At 33.5% G+C, this 23,607-nt stretch overlaps 2 protein-coding genes across 3 annotated transcripts; both read right to left on the bottom strand.

The window, feature by feature from the left end:
- Nucleotides 1-9,483: 9,483 nt before the first annotated feature.
- Nucleotides 9,484-10,488, bottom strand: LOC133793728 (uncharacterized). The gene is made up of 4 exons (XM_062231023.1): nt 10,193-10,488; nt 9,788-10,108; nt 9,619-9,708; nt 9,484-9,544 (listed from the first exon to the last, which is right to left on the bottom strand). Exons 2-4 carry the CDS (start codon nt 10,043-10,045, stop codon nt 9,515-9,517), a joined length of 378 nt encoding a protein of 125 aa, XP_062087007.1. The 5' UTR covers nt 10,046-10,108; nt 10,193-10,488; the 3' UTR covers nt 9,484-9,514.
- Nucleotides 10,489-10,563: 75 nt separating this feature from the next.
- On the bottom strand, nt 10,564-18,527 carry LOC133796934 (probable LRR receptor-like serine/threonine-protein kinase At1g53430). 2 transcript variants are annotated; one of them, XR_009875547.1, is made up of 5 exons: nt 18,186-18,527; nt 16,708-16,776; nt 16,534-16,605; nt 15,975-16,037; nt 10,564-10,611 (listed from the first exon to the last, which is right to left on the bottom strand). XR_009875547.1 is itself a non-coding variant. In XM_062234639.1 (4 exons), exons 1-4 carry the CDS (start codon nt 18,386-18,388, stop codon nt 16,031-16,033), a joined length of 351 nt encoding a protein of 116 aa, XP_062090623.1. In that variant the 5' UTR covers nt 18,389-18,527; the 3' UTR covers nt 15,740-16,030. The 2 variants fall into 2 exon arrangements, 1 of the variants encoding a protein (XP_062090623.1); XM_062234639.1 differs by lacking the exon at nt 10,564-10,611 and having other exon boundaries at nt 15,740-16,037.
- Nucleotides 18,528-23,607: the final 5,080 nt, after the last annotated feature.

The following is a 23,607-nucleotide window of genomic DNA, read 5'->3' on the forward strand; positions in this document are numbered from 1 at the left end:
TATTTTAATTTTAATTTTGTTTCATATAAATATTCTAAAAAATCGATCAAACTTTAAATTTAAAATTCCTTTTAATTTTTGTATTTTATTTAATTAATTTTATTGATATTTTACAAAATATTATAAATATTTTAATACTTAAAAAATGTCAAATATATATATTTTTATTTGTTAAATTGTGTATTGTTAACCAACTTTATAAATCACACACATATATATAAAGAATATTAGTGCATTATCAAGAAAGCTTTGAGGAAAAATAAGCATAAGAGTACATTTTTTTTTTTACTTTTTAAGATAGAAGGTTATTATTTTTTTTAAACCCAGGATTAAATTTGGTAATGTGTTTAAACTAAGGGGGACAAAGTGGATATTTCTCCTAATGATATAAGGAATGTCATTACCCACCCTTAATTAATTTTTGGGTGCTTCTTTTTTTTATTATTATTTATATTTCTAAAATTAAGAATGGAAAGACACTTTTGTTCTTTAAAAAATTATTTCACAAAGACATTTCCTTATTCTTTTATATTGAAAATGACAATTTAGTCAGTTGAAAGCATTACGATTATATTTATGAGTTAGGTAAACAACATGAAGTGATTCAATTTCCCATTCTAACAAGTTTAATAAGTAGACAACATATTACAAATTATAATTATCATTTCTCTTTATTTTACTCCCTAAACAGCATAATACAAATTATGATTCTCATTTCTCTCTATTTTACTCCCATTCTTTATTCCACTTATGATATGCTTTTACTAAACTATAATCAAAATCAGAATAAATAAATAGAGAAATAAATGAGAATAAAATATGAAAGAATCAGAATAATTATTTGTATTATATTGTTTGCTAAAACTAACAGAAAATATAATCAGAGTTATTTTATCTTGTTTACATTATCAGGAAACATAATTGGAATGCTTAAATTCACTAAATTACCCTTTTTGATAAAAATAAATAAAAAATAAAGTACTATTTTAGTGAGATATATTTTCAAAAGACAAAATTATCTTTTGATTTATTAATTTTTTTAAAATAAAAATAAATAGAAGCTATTATCCTCAATGACATTCCTTAGGTGATTGTGGGAAAATCATTCCACTACAACAAAAATCGGTTTTAGGGGTGACGCATCTCGCTCCTAATAACCATAAAAGTCGCCCCTAATAAAATGCGCCTAATAATATACATTAGGGACGACTAATGAGTCGTTCCAATATCAGGGGGCGAAGTCGACCCTAAAATTTGGAATTTTACCGCAAATTTGTGCACATTTGGCATAACTTTAGTCGATGTGTCGCCCCTGATATGCCAATAGTCACTCCTGATACTTAATTATTAGGGGCGACATGAGATTTCACCCCAAATGCTTTCACATGTGCGTAAATGTTAGTTGATGTGTCACCCCTAATATGTCACTAGTCTCCCTTGATACTTGATTATTAGGGCCGACAATGTCGCCCCTAATACAATTTTATTTATAAAAAATAATAAAATTAATTAATTTATTGATTAAAATTTAAATCATTGTAAACAAATATATTAAAAATAAAAATATTATATTAATTATTCAAATTAGTTCATTAAGATAACAAATATCCATATTCTTCATACAATGTCACAATAACTAATAATAAAATAAACCTAGTATCCTAAATTAGATGCCTCGTTCTCCCTATTGTCTTCTTGTTGCGGTTGTGGTTGCTGTAGTGGTTGCGATGGCTACAGCTGCGGCTGCGGCATCAGCTAGGGATATGTGGAGGTAATGTTGACGATCGTGCTCCATCTTGTAGGGATAATTAGTTTTTTCTAATTATTAAACTTACTTTTTCTTCTTAATTAATTAATGATTTATTTTTAAATTATTAATTTTATTAATATTAAATTAAAATATAATTTTTAAATTATTCCACTAATTTTTTAATTTATTTTTAAATTACTAAATTTGTTAATATTAAATTAAATTATTTATTATATTACTAATTAAATATAAATATGAGTATCAAATTAATTATTTTTAATATCACCAAAAAAATTTCAATTTTAATTAAATATTACATTTATTCATCATTTTATATTTTTTAAATCTTAATTTAATTCATAATATATTTCTTAATTTAATTAATTAATAATGATAAATTTAAAATTAAATAATTGTTTATTATCAGGTTGTGGGCCTTTGGGTCGTTCGTGGATCTTTAACTAAAAGAGTATTGCTAAGGTATCCGACCTCCCTTCTCAATTGAAACAAAATATATTTAATAAAATGTATATATACTCACAACAAAATATGATATACTTCATATGTGACTAACATCACATTTTATAGTACTGTTTACGAATATATTACCAATAAAATTGATATAAAAAAACATACACTAATAATACTAAAGCAAGAGAATATAGGATATTTTGATTAGATATTCACTTTATGTAGTCTTTCATTTCCATAATATCACCAATCACGACAAAATATATCAAGCTTAATTTTGAAAAAAATAAATGATTTTAAATACCCTTTTTATTTATTTATATAAAATATTATTTCTCATTTTAAAATAAAACTACTTTAGAAAACTATTTATTAAAAAAACATTCTTTTTTGTTGAATTTGTTCACAATTATATTATAGTAAGAATGAATAAATATTGATTCCATTCTATTGCCCCGGTTATCGGTAATGCTTTGAAGATTTGATACAAAATAAAAGCAATAAAGCATGATATACTTGGCAATGGCAGACATGCATATATAACATATAATTATATAATATGATGGTATTGTTACCGATTGTACATAGCTAGGCTTAGAGTTAGTTAAGTGTTGCTAGCTTTATGTTATTACTGTAACTAATTCCGTTAGTTTGTTAGAACTATCCTAACTTAGCCATTGTGTTTATTATTCTCTACTATTATCAGTTACTTCCGCAATGAGAATCATTTTCTCTTCTTAATCTTCATCTCTCTAGCTTTCCTTACATGGTATCAGACCATTTTCACTGAGGGTTTCTCGTTTTCCTCTTTCGTTCCTTGATATTTTGTCTGCGATTGTTCATCTTCATTGTTCTCTACTCTCTTCTCTGGCCATGGCGACTCCATCAACAACTACTGATTCCACGATCGTTGCTCCTGTTTTGTTTACTCACAAAATTTCTGTAAAATTGGACCAGGACAACTTTTTGCTTTGGCGTCCCCAAGTGCTATCCGCCATTAAAGGTCATGATCTGCTTCCTTACTTCTTCAACGATTCAAATCCTCCAGACAAGTTCTTGACTGAAGCCGATCATATTGCAAAGAAAATCAATCCAGCTTATCTCCAATGGGATAAACAAGGCAATCTTCTCTATTCTTGGCTCTTGTCCTGCATGACGGAAATGATGCTTACTCAAGTAGTTGGATCTGAAACTTATGCTCATGTCTGGAATGTTCTTGAGACCTACTTCTCCACTCATACAACCGCCAAGATAGATCAGTTCACGATTCAGCTCCAAAATGTGAAGAAAGGATCTCTGACTCTTGATGCTTGTCTTCTAAAGATCAAGTCTCTTGTGGATCGTCTTGCTTCCGTCGGTCACACCGTCTCTGTCAAAGATCACATTGGAGCTATCTTCAAGGGCCTTCCACGTGATTACAACACATTCATCGTTTTTGTTAACTCTCGCACAGATCCATACACGGTACAACAAATTGAATCTCTTCTACTCTCCCAAGAACACCGCCTGGAACATCAACATCTTGATTTGGATTCAACTTCGATCAATCTAGCTCACACCAAGTTTGGCCGCCAATCAGGTCCTAATTTCTCTCCTTCTGGTGGTCACTTCAATAAGCTTCACACCTCTAGTTTTTCTTCTAACCAATCTCCTCGTGGTAACCCCAACCTTGCATATGGACGAGGCCATTGGAAGCCCTATGCCACTGGTGGCCGTGGAAATCATTTTAGGAGTCCCTTTCCAGCTAATTCGGGCAACAGACTCAATTCAAACTCACTGCAGCACCCCAATCGACCAATGTGTTAACTCTGTGGACGACCCGATCACATTTCCTCCAAGTGCCATCAACGATTCAATCCAGATTTTCCAGGTGTTGGAGCTACTCTTGTGGAAAAACCTCAAGTGAACATTGTCACTTCTGATTCTGTTAATGACCCAGCGTAGTACCCCGATTCTGGAGCAACCAATCATTGCACATCAGACTTGGAAAATTTGGTGAAAAAGTCTGAATACCTTGGCTCCGATCAGATTCATATGGGTGATGGTGGTGCTTTAACAATTCAAAATGTTGGTAAGTCTTTCATTAAGTCTCGCTTTTCATCCAGATATCTTGTTCTTGACCGTTTATGTAATGCCCTGAAATCCCTAATGCGGTTTAATGGTTGGATTAGTAGGCCAGGAGGGCCATAATTGATTTATTATGCCATTAAATGATTACGTGCATGTTTATGTGAATTATATTATACTATGATGTTAAATGCCTACACGTAGGTCCACATTTCATCATAGGGGCATTTTGGTAATTTGGTCCGTGAGGGCGTGATTGTATATTTGTATGCATGTCAGTGATTTATTATTGAGGCCACATTAAAATGTGGATTTGTTGAGCCATTCGGCATCAGACGATCTTTGAGTAACAAGTTAGCGGTTTGGTCATAACAGGTTTAAGTTCGGGGCTCGTGGTGAGTCTCGGGGTGATTTGATGATTAGAGCATTACCGGGAATTAAGGGGTAATGGGATATGAATTTTTGGTATTTGAGAATTTTGGAAATAACGGGAATCGGAGAATGTTAATTATGATTAGCAGGATTAGAGGAGAAATGACATTTTTGCCTTTACTAGCCTTTATAGAGTTTTACTTAACCTAGGGGCAATATGGTCATTTGGCAAAGGATATATGTGATTCTAGTATGCTGTATAAAATTGAAACCAAAACAGAGCCTTCTCTTTTCCTTCTCACGACCATCATCCTACTCCTTCTTCCTTTGGAATTCTTGAACCCTATTTGAAGAATCAAGCTAGGAAATCAAGGTTTGAAGCTTAGAACTTTAGTTCATCCATTGAAGATGACTCAATTCAAGCTTGTGGTAAGAATTCAGCCATGAAACTTTGATTAAACTCTGTTTTTCTAATAGTTTTCAATTGAGAAATTTAAAGTGATTAGTTGAGAATTCATGGAGGTTTTTGAGAAAATTTGCTTGGGTTTTGTTGTTGGTATGTTGATTGTGTTGAGGTAATACTTGGTTTTGGATTTGGAGATGTTTGAGTAAGTTTTTGGAAGGATTGAAAGAGGGAAAAAAAAATGAGATTTTGATGGGAGAAAACAAGGGTTTTTGGCTGCTGGGAGGCAATGCCGATGCATTGGGTGCAGGAGCTTGAGGCTGGCGCCTTTGTTTGGGAGGCGGGCCGCGTCATGGTGGAAGTAGGGTCGCGGCTCTTAAGAGCATTTTTGTCCAAAATTGTGCTTTTGTCATGGGAACTCAAACCTTAGGCCTCGGGATCGTTCCTACTACCCAATTTAGTAGGATTCGACGTCCCGGAGACTAGATCTTGGTTCGGAAACTTTTTATTATTCATTTTATTGATGGAATCCTATATTTGGTTATGACTAGGTGACCGCTAAGAGACTAAAATGTTGATCGTTCTTAAGGGTCGTTCTTTTATTAATTATTGCTCGAACCAAAGGTAAGAAAATTGCACCCTATATATATGACATGTGTGGTTATTATTGAGGCATGTTGAGTGTTTAAATGTGGACATTGGTTGCATATTAAATGCTTAGCAAATCTTGCTTATTTGTGAATGGCATTGACTTACTCGTCAGAATCAGCAATGGTGTCAAACTGTCTGTGAAGCTGTGACTTACTAGTCAAGTTCGACAGTGTTATTGAGCACTAGTCGTATGTTATTGACTTAAGAGTCAAGAATGGCATAAGCGCCAAGAACGCAGAGCCAATGAAAGATTAGATCTAATCGACATCTGCATTGAATGACTCAATATGAGCATTAATGCCGAACCGATCCTAAGTTCGATGAAAACTTAAAGCGCTTGCCTAGTTCTATGACTAGTTACTCAGAGCCGAGGCCAGAAGGCCCAGGTGACCGTATCGTCACATGGCTAGAGGATGCGAAACGGTAACGACCCAACTATTCTAGACCTTGGACCATTGATAACTACTATACTAATCTTAAGAAAACGTACATATGAAAACACCATAACTTTATTTAAAACTGTAAAGTAAAGGTTTAAATACATAAAAATCTCACTTAGGATATGAGATCCCATTGTTTTGAAAATAAAACAAAACTTAACTTAAATAAATTAGTTACAAAATTAAGTGCGGAAAATAATACATAGAAACCATAACTAAAAGACTTAAAAACTTCATATCGAATCGAACGCGCAATCCACCGATTCCATCCTGCCTCAATACACATCCCTAAGCTGCCAAGAACCTTCCCGCTGCCAAAACTATTTTCCTGCACATATAAAACATAAAGGAGTGAGCCTAATGTCCAGCAAGGAAAATCTACTACAAGCATGAAACATATACATACACATAAACTATAAGCTATAAACTATAAACTGTAAACTATAATCATATAACTATATAAATACAACATCTATTATAATGGCCATCATACTTCTTGGGACTTGCTAGCTAAGCAATCATATGCCCATAAATTTACGGGGCTAGTTATCTAAACAAGTCATATAAATTTATGAGGTTGTTATCTAAACAACCCAGGGAATCTACTATTGGGGCTTGTTATCTAAACAAGTTATATATTTGTTGTAACGCCCTAGATAGCCAAGACCGTTACACTGTGTGTTTATAAAAGTGTTAGACTTGTTACTCAAGTCATTTAATTAAGAACGTGTTATAGAAACTATAATGGAACTAGGGTTAAAAGATTTTGGTCTTAAAAGTCACTTTTCTTGTAAAGAAACATTTCCTGTTTACACGAGATCCCAAAAATATTAAGATTAAACCATTTACAAAAGATTCAGGATTTAAATACAGTAGTAGCCATATTAAGGCAAAACAGACAATTAGGCAATCTCTGTCCTGATCCACTCCTCGGCCATGGCGACCGAACAGTTGGCTATGTACATTCAACCCCGCAGCTCTCCATCTCAGGATTGGTCCAACTTGCCTTTGCCTTTACCTGCACAACGTAGCACCCATGAGCCAAGGCCTAGCAAGAAAACACAGCAACAGAGCATAAGCAATCAACAGCCAATTCAATATCTCATATTGCATAAACATGTTCACAACCACATAAACATTCAGAATAGCCAAGTATTCAGCATACTAAACATACCAACTCATATCATATATCAATTTACAAATGATAACTAGGGTTAGCGCCCTCAGGCTACACCACACGAGGTGGATCCCCATAATTGGTTAGTGATACTTTATATTAGTTATAAATTCAAATTGTGTGGGCTCCGATATCCTTTGTTCGACTAAATATATATGAAAAATGTTGGCTGGAAATTGCAACAATCAATATTAAATTGAAAAATGCCAAGAAAGAACCTACAATAGAAAGAAACATGACTAGAAACTAAGTGTACTAAAATGTGAGAACAAAAAATGCAAAGAAAATGAACAAAAATTTTGTGAAGAAAACAAACAGAGAGTTTACAAAGAAAATGAACAGGAATCATAAAAGGAAAACGAACATAAGTTTTTTGTGAAGAAAACGACGAGATATTTTGCAATTGGACCTCAAATTATCGCTAGTACCACTGAGAAGATCAAAGACATTCAAGAGAGACTTAATGTTGTTCAAAGTTGTCAGAAGAGTTATGTCGATCTCCACCGACGAGAAGTTGAGTTTGAGGTTGGTGACTATGTCTTCTTGAAAGTTACTCCCATGCGTGGTGTGTCAAGATTTGGAGTGAAGGGTAAGCTAGCCCTGAGGTATATTGGACCTTTCGAGGTTATCGAGAGGGTTGGGGAGGTCGCGTACTGATTGAATTTACCAGCCCGGTTGGGGCACGCTCACAATGTGTTGATGCTGAGAAAGTATACTCTAGACCCATCACACATTATTGAGTATGAGGCTATCCCTCACTACAACAAAAATGACTTTTAGGGGCGACGCATGTTGCCCCTAATAACCCAAAAAGTCGCCCCTGATTAGTCGCCCGTAGAAAAATGTCCCTGAAGGGTACATTAGGGGCGACTATAGGGTCGCCCTTGATATTCAAATATTAGGGGCGACACAGTCGCCCCTAAAAGTTGAAATTTCGCCTCAAAAATTTGAAAATTTGAAATTATTTTTGTCGATATGTCGCCCAAAATACTCAATTAGTGGCCCCTAATAATTAAGTATTAGGGGCGACGTGTCACCCCTAATACTATAATCTGTCGCCCCAAATGCTTACACGTGGTATATTATTAGGGGCGACAATGTCGCCCCTAATAGTATACTCTGTCGCCCCAAATAGTGCACGTGGCATATTATCAGGGGCGACAATGTCGCCCCTAATACTACTTTATTTATAAAAAAAATAATAAAATTAAATAATTAAATATTATTAGGGGCGACAAGTCGCCCCTAATACTATATTCTGTCGCCCCAAATTATACACGTGGCATATTACCAGGGGCAATAATGTCGCCCCTAATACTACTCTATTTATAAAAAAATAATAAAATTAATTAAATACAATTTTAAATAATTATTTATCTAAATATTTATTTAAAATTTAATTAATTAAAAACAAATATATTAAAAATAAAAATATTATATTAAATATTCAAATTAGTATATTAAAATAAAAATTGTAAATATTCATAATACATTAACATAAAAAATATCCATAAAATTAAACAATAATTAATAAAAATATAAACTTAGTCTCCTAAGTCAGTTGCCTCGTCCTCCTCCCTATTGTCTTCTTGTTGTGGTTGTTGCGGTGGTTGTGATTGCTGCGGTGGTTGTGATTGTTGCGGTGGCGGCATCGGCCAAGGATATTGGGGAGGTAATGTGGACGATCCAGCTCCATACATGTAGGGATACGATGGCTGGGAGGACGGTGGAATCGGACACGGATAAGGTGTTGCTCCGTACATATATGGAGGTACCATATGATAAGACGGCGCTGCCCCGTACATAGAAGGATGAGTTGGAGCTGGAGGTTGAGAAGACGAAGCCCTAGAAGTATTGTCACTATCAGGCACATGCGGCATCTGAACGTTTGGTGGACGAAATGAAGGTACAAAATATTGAGTTAAGAAATTAACTTGATCAGTCAATTTCTGTAAATTATTCTCCAGATTTTCTATATATTCTCTTGAATGATGAGGAGGAACTTGAGACTCGCTGAAGTGAGAGTGTTGGGTAGATGATGACCTCGACCCCGACCCCTTCAATTTGCGGCCCACTCCTCGCTCATGTCCATGCCTTTGGCCTAATACTTTTTGTAGCACCTCCTCTTGATCAACTGATGACGGACTATCATTATTAGAAGCATCAGTGGATGTTTGCTGAGTTCATAACTCAAAATCAGCCTTCAGTTTTTCCTGTTTTCAAAAAATGTTAGACACTGACATTAAATATAACTCTATTAATATTAAAAAATATAATTCAAACTTACATAATCTTGGCGAGCATCATCGTTCACGAAATCATTTTTTGATTTCTTCCAATGATAATCCTTCCATGACTCAATGAGGTCCGGGTTCGTCTAAAAAATATAACCAAAATGTTAGAGAACATATAATTTAAAATAACATAATTTTGATAATATTTTATCTTTTACTTACTTTTTCAAAACGGACGGCTGCTAGCGATTTTGTACCCTGTGTTGTAGAATACTTTTGTTTCTTCCGATTTTCCTTATTCTTTATGGAGCGCGCAATAAATTGTGGACTTGTAAATAACTGACAAATCTGCTTCCACTCATCCTTGTTAACATCATTGGTTGGGTTGTTTAGAACCTTATCCCAATCCTCCGGTCCATTGTAGTATTTCTCAAAGTGTTCGTGTCTTAGTGTTTTCCTATTGCGGTATCGGTCTTTCATCTCTCGATCGATACCATTTAAACACTTTAAGAAATCCTCGCGGCCCGCTATTTGATAATAGTACTAAATTGAAAATTAAACATATTAATAATATATGTACTATATTAAAGACAAATTTAAAAAAAATATATTTAATACTATTTTTACCTGAATTATGGCAAGGACCTGATCCTTGTATTGTTGAGGCACTAATTCCCATGAACCGTAATGTCCGGGAACTTTCGTTTTAATTTGGGTTCCCACAAGGCGGACAAAAGCAGCGTGCTCGCCCCCAACAACCTTGTACGTTCGTGGGCAAAACGTTACTTCCAGTGGTTTTCTATTTTTACGCCGCCTCTCCTCTAGATCTTTTCCAATAGCTGCGCCACGACCCTTTCTCTTAATTGGGATTCCTGTATTTTTTTTATTAATAATACATAGAATATTAGTATATACATGATAAACATATGTGTAAATAAAATAACAAAAAAATTATCTGAGTCGCATGTAGTCGGGATCCTAGTAGGATCCAGTGGACGATCACCGCCAGCGTCTCCACCGTGAGCTCTAGCCACATCTGCTGACATCTACTAACACGACAATAATTTAACCTATCTATTTTAATATTTAATTATTATTTATAATTAATTTATTGAGTATTATTTCAACTGATTAGGTAATTTGAAACATGCTATTTGGAAACGAACTTTTTATTTCTCAATATGTATAATACATTTAACACTAGATACAAAACTAAGTAGAATAGTCACTATCCTCACTAATTACATCAACATCTATCGGGCACACATCATCAGTATTATCATCACTAAGGTCGACAATTAATTCATCCTCATCTTCTGCTTCTTCTACACTGTCTGCCATATCATCTTCATTGTCATTAATAAATCCATCATCTTCTTGAACAACTAAAGAAGGTCGATGGGCCGTGTTGACTTGAGTCGCTGGTACATCAAATTGCTGAACAACCAACTCTCCGAGATCCACAGTCAAAACAAAATTCGATGAGTTGGTGTCATGTACAACATCAACATCAGCAATCATATCTGAAGCATCTGGAAAGTCCCAAACTTGCCGATGATTCACTTCTTGGACAACTTTCCAATCTCGTCCTCTAACGAGATCATCGATGTAGAATACTTGTTTTGCTTGACTAGCTAGTATGAACGGTTCATCTTTATACCATTCACCGCTAACATTGATACTAGTAATATTATTTACAGTGATGGTTTTCTTTTTTTTTCGGATCTGTATTGAACCATTTACATCAAAATAATACCACCGAATAAGAACCAGTAAAAGACAGCTGGAGTATTTCTTCAAGTTGCCCGTAATAGTTAAAACCTTCTGTTCCAGCAACACACACTCCACTGTTTTGTGTAATTCGATTCTGATCTCGATTGTATGAGACAAATCGAACTCCGTTCACTATACATGCTTGGTAGGAGTAAGCCAATAGATCTGACCCAGATGCTAAAGCTAGTAATTCATCAGCATGCTCTAATGACCCAAGTTGGTGCAAGTCATATATCTAATAATAAAGAAATATATTAGAATGAGAATGTAATTTGTAGTATGCAATTTGCTAAGTACAAGTTACCTTCTTATGAAACCATGAACGAAACTCTTTCTTATGTATCAATTTATGATTGGCAGCCATATCTCTTTGTTGCACCTCAGTTAGGTGTTCCCTGTTAATTAATTAACAATGTCAATATTGTTAATTAAGGAGTAGATTGAACAAAGAATAAAATGAATATTAATTATGTACTTACTCTAAATACACTTCAGTTTCTGGAGAATTATCCAATATGAACCACTCAGCTTTATTCCGAGTATTTTCATCGAGGGGCACGGGAATTCCCTTACTAAGAGGACGACATTGAGATTCAAACACTGTGAGGTGTCGATTCACATACGGTGCATCTTCGTTTCGATCAGGCGGATTAAATTTTGTTTCCACACCTTTGAAATACATTGAACAAAATGTCAAAGCCTCATCTGCAACATATCCTTCTGCTATAGATCCTTCAGGACGAGCTTTATTCCTGACATAGTTTTTTAATTTTTTCATGTATCTTTCAAAAGGATACATCCACCTCATAAATACAGGTCCTCCCAATATTGCTTCATCAGGCAAGTGCAAAACCAGATGGATCATTATGTCAAAGAATGCTGGAGGGAAAATCAACTCCATCTTGCATAAAATAACAATCAAGTCATCCTTAGCTTTCTCCATATCAGAAACGTTCAGTGTCCTAGAGCACAATTGTTTGAAGAAATTACACAATTCAGTGATGGTAGTGGATATAGATTCTGGTAAAAACTTGCGAACACCTACTGCAAGTAATCGTTGCATTATCACATGACAATCATGGGACTTCAACCCAACAATGTTTGAGTCATTGTCTGTGACTTTTTTCTTTAGATTAGAACAAAAACCATTGGGCAACTTCACTCCTTTCAAAAATTGACAGAAATCTCGCCTCTGTTCAAAAGTGAACACGTATGGAGCATGCGGTTTCATTAACCTTTTATTGGCATCCTCGTAAATCCACAACGATTTCCTAACCCCCATATTCTTTAAATCATGTCTTGCGTTAGTGGTGTCCTTAGATTTATCATTATCTAACAAAGTCCCAAGGATGCTGTCGCACACATTCTTCTCAACATGCATCACATCTAGGTTGTGTTTTAACTGATTTGAACTCCAGTAATCAAGTTCATAGAAAATACTTTTTTTCCTCCAATTACTTTCCCCTGCACCTCGCTTGCGCTTCACCCCCCCAAATCTGTCATGTTTACCAGACACTTGAAGCGGTAAAGCATTGACTTGATCTAAAACTTGTTGACAAGTAAACTGTTGTGGATGATTTCTTTTCTCAACTTTGCCATCAAATTCCTTGTCCCTTCTATACTTATGATTACTCCTCAAGAATCGCCTATGACCGACATACGATGTCTTACCAATCACTCGAATGGAAGTGGTGTCTTCATTGCACGTTGGACATGCTTTATACCCTTGCCCGCTCCAACCAGACAAGCTACTACGAGCAGGGAAATCGTTAATTGTCCACAGAAGGGCTGCACGCATCTTGAACAATTCATTCCTTGTGCCATCTCTTGTGTCGACTCCGTTAATCCACAATTGTTTTAACTCATCCACCAAGGGTCTTAGAAATACATCCATGTCTTTACTCGGTGATTTTGGCCCAGGAATAAGCAGAGTTAGCATAAAATACTCTTCCTTCATGCATAGCCAAGGGGGGAGATTGTAGTTCGTCAAAATCACAGGCCACATGCTGTATGATAAGCTCATGTTGCCAAAAGGATTAAACCCATCAGCAGCCAAGCCTAGACGAACATTTCTAGGATCTTTTGCAAAATCAGGATGGGTGGCATCAAAGTCTTTCCATGCAGACCCGTCAACCGGATGACGCATCACCCCATCTTCTATTGATCTCCCAGTATGATGCCATAACATGTCATTAGCTGTATGTCTTGAACTGTACATTCGCTTTAATCTGGGAGTCAACGGAAAGTAACGCATCACCTTGTGTGGAACCTTTTTCCCCTTCTTCTTTTCATTGACCCATCGGCTACTCCCACACACATGACATGAATCTTTGCTTGCATGCTCATTATAAAATAAGGAACAATCATATTTACACACATGGATTGATTGATATCCCAACCCTAACTTACTCAGCTTCTTTTTCGCCTCATAGTGTGTTGGGGGAATTTTATTATCTTTCGGAAATGCACATTTTAGTAACTTCAACAATTCATCGAAAGAGTTATTTGGCCACTTCCCTCTAACTTTCAAATGCATCAACTTCGCCAAAAAGTTTAAGGATGATATCCAATCACAACCCGGATACAACTCAGCTTCAATCTCATCGAACAACTCGTCATAATACTGTCCCATTCGACTGCCAGACACACCATCTGCTTCCTCTGCATTTGTCGGTAAGAAGAAATCATCAACGACGTCAACCATCTCGTCTACATCTTCATTCTCCTCAACTACCTCATTGGCGACACTAGCTTCCACCTCACCGTGGTAAACCCACTTTTGATAACTCTGTTGAAAACCCTTGTCAAAGACATGAGCCTCCACTGTATCTATAGTTTGTAGTTTAACATTCAGGCACCTCACACACGGGCATAAAATTCTCCCATCGCAGTCTACGTGTTCTTTTGCCATTCTCAAGAAGGCTTGGAGACCGTTCCAATAAGCATCACAGTTACGCTTCCTTAATGACGTCCAACTCTTATCGATCGGCATCTACGATACAAGAATAAACAATAATTAAAACTTATTGACTATGTGTGTGTGTGCCCTAATCCTCCTTTTCACTCCACTTCTATAAGGGTAAAGAACCTATCCCATTCAGATTTGTAGTATACATATAATTTAATCTACACTCTTAAAATTGTTTCGTTTATGTAAAAATTTCGGCAGCACCTCCCTATAGTTCTCATAAGTGGGTAGACTAAAATTAAGTTTGCCCACTTACGAGAACAAATAAGGAGACACATATTGAAATCTCTATTAACGAAACAATAAAATGAGTACTAGATCAAATTATAGGTACACAACAAATCCAAACTATCCATGCGGACACATACCGTCCTGGATAATTCGGAGAAGCATATTTAAGAGTTCTTACTGACTCAGCTTCACCGAACGGGTCTAAGGCTTTTCGTGATTGAAAATAATTAATAAAACATTATCACTAAGTGATAATATATAAAACGTCTATCCAATCTTTGGTGATCAAATTTTATCACCAAAGAAAAGCAACAAAAAAAGAAATATTTTTTAACACTAGATGTTTTATGATGTCTTATAAAATCTTATGATATTAAATTATAATTTTGTAATTATAATCTTATGATGTCTTATAATGTTTTATTAAATCTTATGTTTTACTATTAAATAAAATTATAATTTTTTAATTCATTTATCTAAAATTTTAATTTATTTTGAAATTATTTATCTAATTTTTTAATTTATTTTTTAATTACTAAATTTGTTAATATTAAATTAAATTAAAATTTTGTAATTTATTTTGAAATTATTTATCTAACTGTTAAATTATTTTTAAATTATTTATCTAATTATTTAATTTATTTTTAAATTACTAAATTTGTTACTATTAAATAAAATTATAATTTTTTAATTCATTTATCTAAAATTTTAATTTATTTTGAAATTATTTATCTAATTTTTTAATTACTAAATTTGTTAATATTAAATTAAATTAAAATTTTGTAATTTATTTTGAAATTATTTATCTAACTGTTAAATTATTTATCTAATTATTTAATTTATTTTTAAATTACTAAATTTGTTACTATTAAATAAAATTATAATTTTTTAATTCATTTATCTAAAATTTTAATTTATTTTGAAATTATTTATCTAATTTTTAAATTTATTTTTTAATTACTAAATTTGTTAATATTAAATTAAATTATAAATTTGTAATTTATTTTGAAATTATTTATCTAACTTTTAATTTATTTTTAAATTACTAAATTTGTTAATATTAAATTATAATTTTTCACTTTATTTTTAAATTATTAATATTAAATTAAATTATTTATCTAATGTTTTAATTTATTTTGTTAATTCTAAGTATTCAATGTTTTATTTATTATATTATTATTTATTTAGTACTCTAACTCTACCAAAATTTCGGCAGCATAACATTTCTATTATAACATATCCCAAAAATTTAAAACCCTACAAAAAACACTCAGAAAATTCCCAGAACATTCACAATATACATATTATTAATCAAATTTAAATACTAAAACATGCTACAATTTTATACACATATATAAATATATCACTAAACACATCTTACTTTGTACACACATTCACATATTAATTAAAATAATAACATAATTAAAAAATAAATACCTTGATGCCACAAAATTATAAATACTCTAGTGACCAAATTTCCAATAGATACTCCTTCAATTTCTACACAAAATCAACCCAAAAAATTAAATTTAAACAAACATAAACCTTGACTGAGTAAAAGTACAAAATTAAACTAATAGACATCTGTAATTTATGCTCAGTATAAAATACACAAAACCTTGATTGAGTATATATATATATATATATATAAATACACAATTATAAGCCAACTATGAGTATTTTGGCTTAATTTGTCACCATAGAAATATGGTAATGAACGTAAAGTCGTATATTTATTTGTTGTTGTTATAAATATATATACTTAACCATTCTGTCTTGTACATTTTTTTGCTTTTTTTTTTTTTGTTATATGTTGAAAATAAAAAAGTCTTGATATGACAAAGTGGTTTAAAATATTTGCTTCTATATGAGTCCTACAGATTTTGAAGAAACATTAAATTGATCCTTAAAAGAATTGACAGAAAACTATTGCTAAAAAAGTCTTACATTTTGACACTACCATACTATATATTACACATTTATATATTAGACTTACAGCTCCCTGAGCGTTCTAATGTTACCAATCTCTGGTGGAATGGAACCACTGAGTCGGTTTCCCAGTACACTCCTGCACCAAATCAGCCAACAGTTAAAAAATGATGACACATTTGAGAGATACATTGTGATATTGATATAAATAATTGATAAGAAGAGAGCACAAGTAACCTACAGAATGCGCAGGGGTGCACGAGAAAGGCTTGGGGGGATTGATCCATTGAGGTAGTTGCAAGAGAGATCACTGTGTTTAGTTAAAGAAAACTTAGTCTTCTGACACTCTATAATAATATTTATTATCTAGTAATAAACTCTGAAAACCATGCTTCTACTACTACTGGAACTACCATTCAACTCTGAATGCATTGCCGTGTTATTGCATGAGTAAATTCTGAAAAGTACTATCTGATTTATACATGTGACTATGGGAATGTTTAATAATGAAGTTATGTCTCACATGCTATTTTCCAGATTTGATATTGTCCTGTATGTAATAATTAACATGTTCTAGCACTTTTCTATAAAATTAAAATCCAATGTAAATGTGCACTTAAGTTTGTAATCCAATGTAACTTTTTCTGTAAAATATATATAATTCCAATATAATATGAATGTGCGCTGGACTATATCAACTAATTTGAAAAACCTCATATCAGAAGTAAAAAATATAACTTTTAAAATCCAATATATTTAAAAGGTTGTTATAAGCATCATTACTTACATATATTCTATCTCTCTCTATATATATGTATATATATACATATTTAAATACTTACAAACTGTACACTATGATTTGGTTCCTTCAATAAAACACATTGAATTTACAAATACAAAACTCAAACCTCAGGTTCATTTTTCAATGATATATCACAAAAGGTAATCAACAGAAAAGACCAATAAAAGAATCAGACCCTTCAACAAAGCTACAAAAACTCACTACTAGACATCTGTAATTTATGCTCAGTATAAAATTCACAAAACCTTGACTGAGTAAAAGTATCAAATGCTAAAACAAAAAAAATTCCAAAATTAGGAATAGCTAAAATTAAGGCATATTTGAATCTTTCAACACAATAGTCCAGAAAAATAAATCAGAGATAAATGCAAATATCAAAGGCCCTTTAGTATATATAGCAAGTCTCAACAAATAATCCAGACCCATTCTCTGACAGACTAGACAAACACAAAGGAAGGCAGCGATGAACTTTCCTTCTTCAATATGCATATAGCCGATGATTCAAAAAATTCTTAGAACAGAATATGTACACGGTAGCTCAAATATCTAAAGACTTGAAGACTAGATTAAAAGGGGAAGAATAAAAAAGACCTTCAAGCTGAATGATTGAAATACCAGACCCCAAACCGAAAGAATCATAAAACCCAGAAAAATCATTCCTTGACTTTCCCTCAATTCTCTCAGCAGCCAAACAGAAGACAATCAATCTTCCAAATAAACAAATATATACATATATATATAAGAAAATAAAGAAAACAAACCAAAAAAATGATCACAGAGAAAGCTCAAATGTTTATAATAGCTAGAGAAACCAAAACCGTTACTTACATTTCCATGTGTATTCTTTTCCTCTCTTCTCAAAACCAAAACCTCAAAACTCATAACTCAAACAAAAACTTGGGTGGGTTTCGGGTTACCTGTGTTTCGGCAGAGAGAGCAACTCGTAGCCAAGAGGGTGTCGTCGACCGTTTGGAGAGAGAGCCGAGAGGGAGTCGCAGACCGTCGGCGTTAGGGAGAGAGACCCGAGAGTGAGCAGACCCGTCGGTGATCGAAGGTGAAGCTGAGAATGGCCAAGATCGTCAAAGTACGAGGCTGGCAACCTGAGAACGCCGACTGTCATCGAAGTCGATGGCTGGCGAACTGAGAACGCCTACTAAGAACCCCAAGATCGTCGGAGTCGGAGGCTGGCGGACTGGAGACGATGCAGAGAGCGGAGAGAAGCTGGGGAAATAATCTCCTCTTCAATTTTGGAACGAAGATGCAGAGATCTCAAACTGAAAAATGCAAAAAACGAAACGAGGAGAGTGGAGGAGATTAACGATTTAGGGTTTTATTTCTTTTTTATTAAATACTGAAATATAATAATAACAATGAAATGGCAAAAATATCCCTACAACCATTTTCCATTTATTTTATATTACGGTGCATCACTCGGTCGCAAGTAAATCGCGTATACCTTTCGGGGGCCGCGTTGCGCCCCCGAACCCCCAAAACTAGGGCGTTTCACCCCTAGACCCCGACTCGCTGACCATGGGGAAGTTGGATAAACACGATAGAATTAATTTATTTTTTACTCTTTGATAAAGAATGAATTCCATACCAAAGAGTGAGGGACAAACTGTAGTGGGCAAAATCAGTGACCTTAATAAAAAAGAATCCAACAAGCAATCACTCAGCCCAATGAGCTAGCCTAATTAGCCAACAAGGCCCAAACTCATGTAAGTGGGCTCGCGTATACAATGTATCATCCAAACGCCCAAAACAATACCCGAACATGAACCCGGATACGCTCAGTCAGTCAGGGACCTTGAAACAGTCAAGGCTCCCACCACATTCGCCAAGAATATTTCGGAAAGAAACCACTTAGAACGAGTACAACTTTTTCTTAGTTCAAGAGTAGTAGCTGGTTACGATTTTGAAACCAAAAGAAATTTTTTTTCCCAAACTTGTAACCTGTTACCAGTTTTAAACTTGTAACCTGTTACCAGTTTTAAAACTTGTAACCTGCTACAAGTTTTAAACTTGAAAAGGTTGTAACCGGTTATAATTTATCTCATTGCTGGCTACCTGAATAAAATTTTGAAAAAAAGGACAATTTCATATTCAAATTCTCAACTAATAAATTAATTGTTGGTCTCAATTTTTTTAATAGAATTGTAGATCGACTAATATTGATCTTGAGTAGCATAAAATCAATCGAAATTGTGAATGAAAGTTTACAATATGTGGGAATGTGGAAAATTTTGAAACTTAATTGCCAACAAATAAGTATAAATCCTGTAAATTTTTTGGTAGAAAAAGATAGTGATCGAGGTAGAATGACATATGAAATTATATTATTACATTAATTATCTCTTTAATTAAAATTTTAAGATTATGGAGTAGTTTTCTTTATAGTTAAGGGTTATTTCAAAACCCTAGACATGATATCTTGAATGCATTGATGAATTTTATTTTTTTTATTCCCTTATATTAAATTGCTTCTATCTTTCTATTTGAATGTCATGGATCTTGTAAAATCTTGTTTAGATGGCCACTAATTAAGGTTTTGCATTGTTCTACTATCATCTTAGGATTTCTATTCACCTAATAGTTTAGGATTCTAAGTAAAGTGATAAATTGCAATTAAGGTATTGTGACGGGTATTCTAATTGTGATGAGAAATAGAACCTAGGTTAAATGAATTGCATACTTAATGAATTTGTTGCCTAGATTAACCTGTTTCAACAAAGTGTAATGCTTTTACTAGGTTAAATAGATTGCATGCTTAATGACCAGGTACCATGACGCCTGATTCATTTTATTCATATCAGATTTTTTTTAGACCTAGGTGTAACCAGTTACAATAGCGATTAATTTAGATTCTTTTGTTTAGATTTGATTTTGTTTTCACACCTGACTAAGCAACCATGTACCATAGCAATTGGTTATTTTTTTTAGATTTGATTTTTTTTTCTTAAGTTTTTTTTTTTCGAATTGTAAATAATATTATATTTTTAAAAAAATACAATATAAGGTGATTAATAAATAATAATTAGTATACTTAAAAAAAACATATCAAGAAAATAACATGGTAGGTCCGTTTATAAAACCGACCTACTAAGTACCTACTAAGTTGCATAATAGGTCAGTTCTATCATTGATGATTTCTTGTCATAACATAAATTTTTTATGACTATATGTCGTTTTTAATCTTAACAAATAATTATTTGTGACTGAAAGTATTATACAGTAACAATTTGTCCTTGAGCAAAAATATATTTAGTCACAATAAATTATTATTTTTGTTGCTAATACTTTTAGCTACGGACTTTTAAATATATTTTTAGTCACAAATTTTATTGTAATCATGGAAACAATATTATTTATAGTTAAATCTTGGATCTGAATTTTTTTCTTCCAAAATATGTAAGATCCTATCACAATTACTTTATTACAACGATAAAAGTAGTAATTAGTTACAACTTTTTCTTAGTTCAAAAGAAGTAGCTGGTTACGATTTTGAAACCAAAAGAAAAAAGTTTTCCCAAACTTGTAACCTGTTACCAGTTTTAAACTTGTAACTGTTACCAGTTTTAAACTTGTAACTGTTACCAGTTTTAAACTTGTAACCTGTTACAAGTTTTAAACTTGTAACTGTTACCAGTTTTAAACTTGTAACCTGTTACAAGTTTTAAACTTGAAAAAGTTGTAACCGGTTATAATTTATCTCATTGCTGGTTACCTGAATAAAATTTTGAAAAAAAGGAAAATTTCATATTCAAATTCTCAACTCATAAATCAATTGTTGGTCTCAATTTTTTTAATAGAATTGTAGATCGACTAATATTGATCTTGAGTAGCATAAAATCAATCGAAATTGTGAATGAAAGTTTACAATATGTGGGAATGTGAAAAATTTTGAAACTTAATTGCCAACAAATAAGAGTATAAATCCTGTAAATATTTTGGTAGAAAAAGATAGTGATCGAGGTAGAATGACATATGAAATTATATTATTACATTAATTATCTCTTTAATTAAAATTTTAAGATGGCATATATGTAAGTTTCACTATAAATAATATTGTTTCCATAATTACAATAAAAATTGTGACTAAAAATATATTTAAAAGTCCGTAGCTAAAAGTATTAGCAACAAAAATAATAATTTATTGTGACTACATATATTTTTGCTCAAGGACAAATTATTACTGTATAATACTTTCAGTCACAAACAATTATTTGTTAAGATTAAAAACGACATATAGTCATAAAAAATTTATGTTATGACAAGAAATCGTCAATGATAATTTATGTTATGCATGGCAGGTCGGTTCCTTAAAAACCGACCTGCCATGCTTCTCTTTGACTAACATGATAGGTCGGTTCCCTGAATACCGACTTATGAACATATATTAAGTCGGTTTCTGCAGAACTGACCTACCATGACCGATGCCTGATGTCTAGATTGTAGTAGTGATTGGCCGCGGCCAACATGATCTCCTGGCCGCGACCTCCGCGCGAACATGACCCAGAATATGACCCGTGGCTGCGGCCGTGCGACAAATTTTTCTTTAAAATTTAAATTTTAAATGTAATTATTGGGGGCTATAAAAGGGATTAGGGTTAATTTTTATCATAACTTTGGATTGCGATTTTTAGAGGCTAGAGCAGCAGAGGAGGAGGAAAAAACATCATCATCTATATTCTTCAATCTAGTTTTTCATTCTTCTCAAAACACTTTTATTTTCATTGAATATTTATGTTTATGAATATGAAATATGATTATGGAATAGTTTTCTTTATAGTTAAGGATTATTTCAAAACCCTAGACATGATATCTTGAATGCATTGATGAATTTTATTTTTTTTATTCCCTTATATTAAATTGCTTCTATTTTTCTATTTGAATGTCATGGATCTTGTAAAATCTTGTTTAGATGGCCACTAATTAAGGTTTTGCATTGTTCTACTATCATCTTAGGATTTCTATTCACCTAATAGTTTAGGATTCTAGGTAAAGTGATAAATTGCAATTAAGGTATTGTAACGGGTATTCAAATTGTGATGAGAAATAGAACCTAGGTTAAATGAATTGCATGCTTAATGAATTTGTTGCCTAGATTAACCTGTTTCCACAAAGTGTAATGAGTTTATTGCTGGGTAAAAAGGGTTAATTAAGAGCACTTAGCTTTAATTAATTATATTAGGCAAATTGGGATAATTGACTGCTTAAGTGTTATCTGCGGGGTTAATAGTTTAATTGGGAATAGGGAATATTATTCATCATTGTTGATAGATTGATTGTTGAAGGTGGAGAGTAATTCTTGACTATTTCTTTATTATCGTTATATCCTTAGTTATTCAATCATTGATATTTATTTCATTTTATGTTTTTAGTTATTAAAACTAAAACCCCTTTTTAATTTTAATCTAGTATTAGCATTGGTCTAGAATTAACTGTTGGCGTTGGGGTCAATAGCGACACATTTTAACTGTCGGCATTGGTCTCGAATTAACTGTCGGCGTTGGGGTCAATAGCGACAGTCAAAAGCAACGGTGACAGTTATTAGCTGTCGGCGTTGGTCTCTATGCCTACAGTTTTTAACTGTCGGCGTAGAGTCACACTAAGAAACTACGACAGTCAACAAAGTTGACTGTCATGGTTGGGTGTCGAGAAAGCCCAGTTTTGTAGTAGTGAGTGAGAGTGAGGGTGAGGGTGCGGGGACGGTGGCGGTGCGGCTACAATCAGCTGGCTGAGATCGAGAGTGAGGGTGAGGGTGCAGCGACTGTGGCAGTGAGGCTGAGATCGAGAGTGAGGGTGCAGCAGCGGTGAGGCTGAGATCGAGAGTGATAGTGAGGGTGAGGGTGCAGCGGCGACGGTGGTGATGAGGCTGAGATCGAGAGTGAGAGTGAGGGTGCAGCGGCGGTGCGGCGGCTGAGATCGAGAGTGAGAGTGAGGGTGAGGTCTGCGACTATAAATAAAGCGAAACATTAAGGCAAAGAGGAAAATGAGGGTCTATGGCTGTGTAATTAGGTTTTATGCAGTGGAGGAGAATGATAAAATGTATCAGGGGCGATATTCTATAATAATTTTAACAAGTGGCAAAATTTTTAAAATATTAGGGGCGACTGAGATCAATATCAGGGGCGACTAATGATGTGTCGCCCCTGATTCTAGAGTATTAGGGGCGACATATAGTCGCCCCTAATAATTTTCACAATTTCAAAACATCAGGGGCGACTCAGACCAATATCAGGGGCGACTAAAGATGTGTCGCCCCTGATTATAGACTATTAGGGGCGACATATAGTCGCCCCCAATAATTTTCATAATGGAAAAAATTTCAAAATATCA

This window comes from Humulus lupulus, chromosome 8 (genome assembly GCF_963169125.1).
Source record: "Humulus lupulus chromosome 8, drHumLupu1.1, whole genome shotgun sequence".
Lineage (NCBI taxonomy): Eukaryota > Viridiplantae > Streptophyta > Magnoliopsida > Rosales > Cannabaceae > Humulus > Humulus lupulus.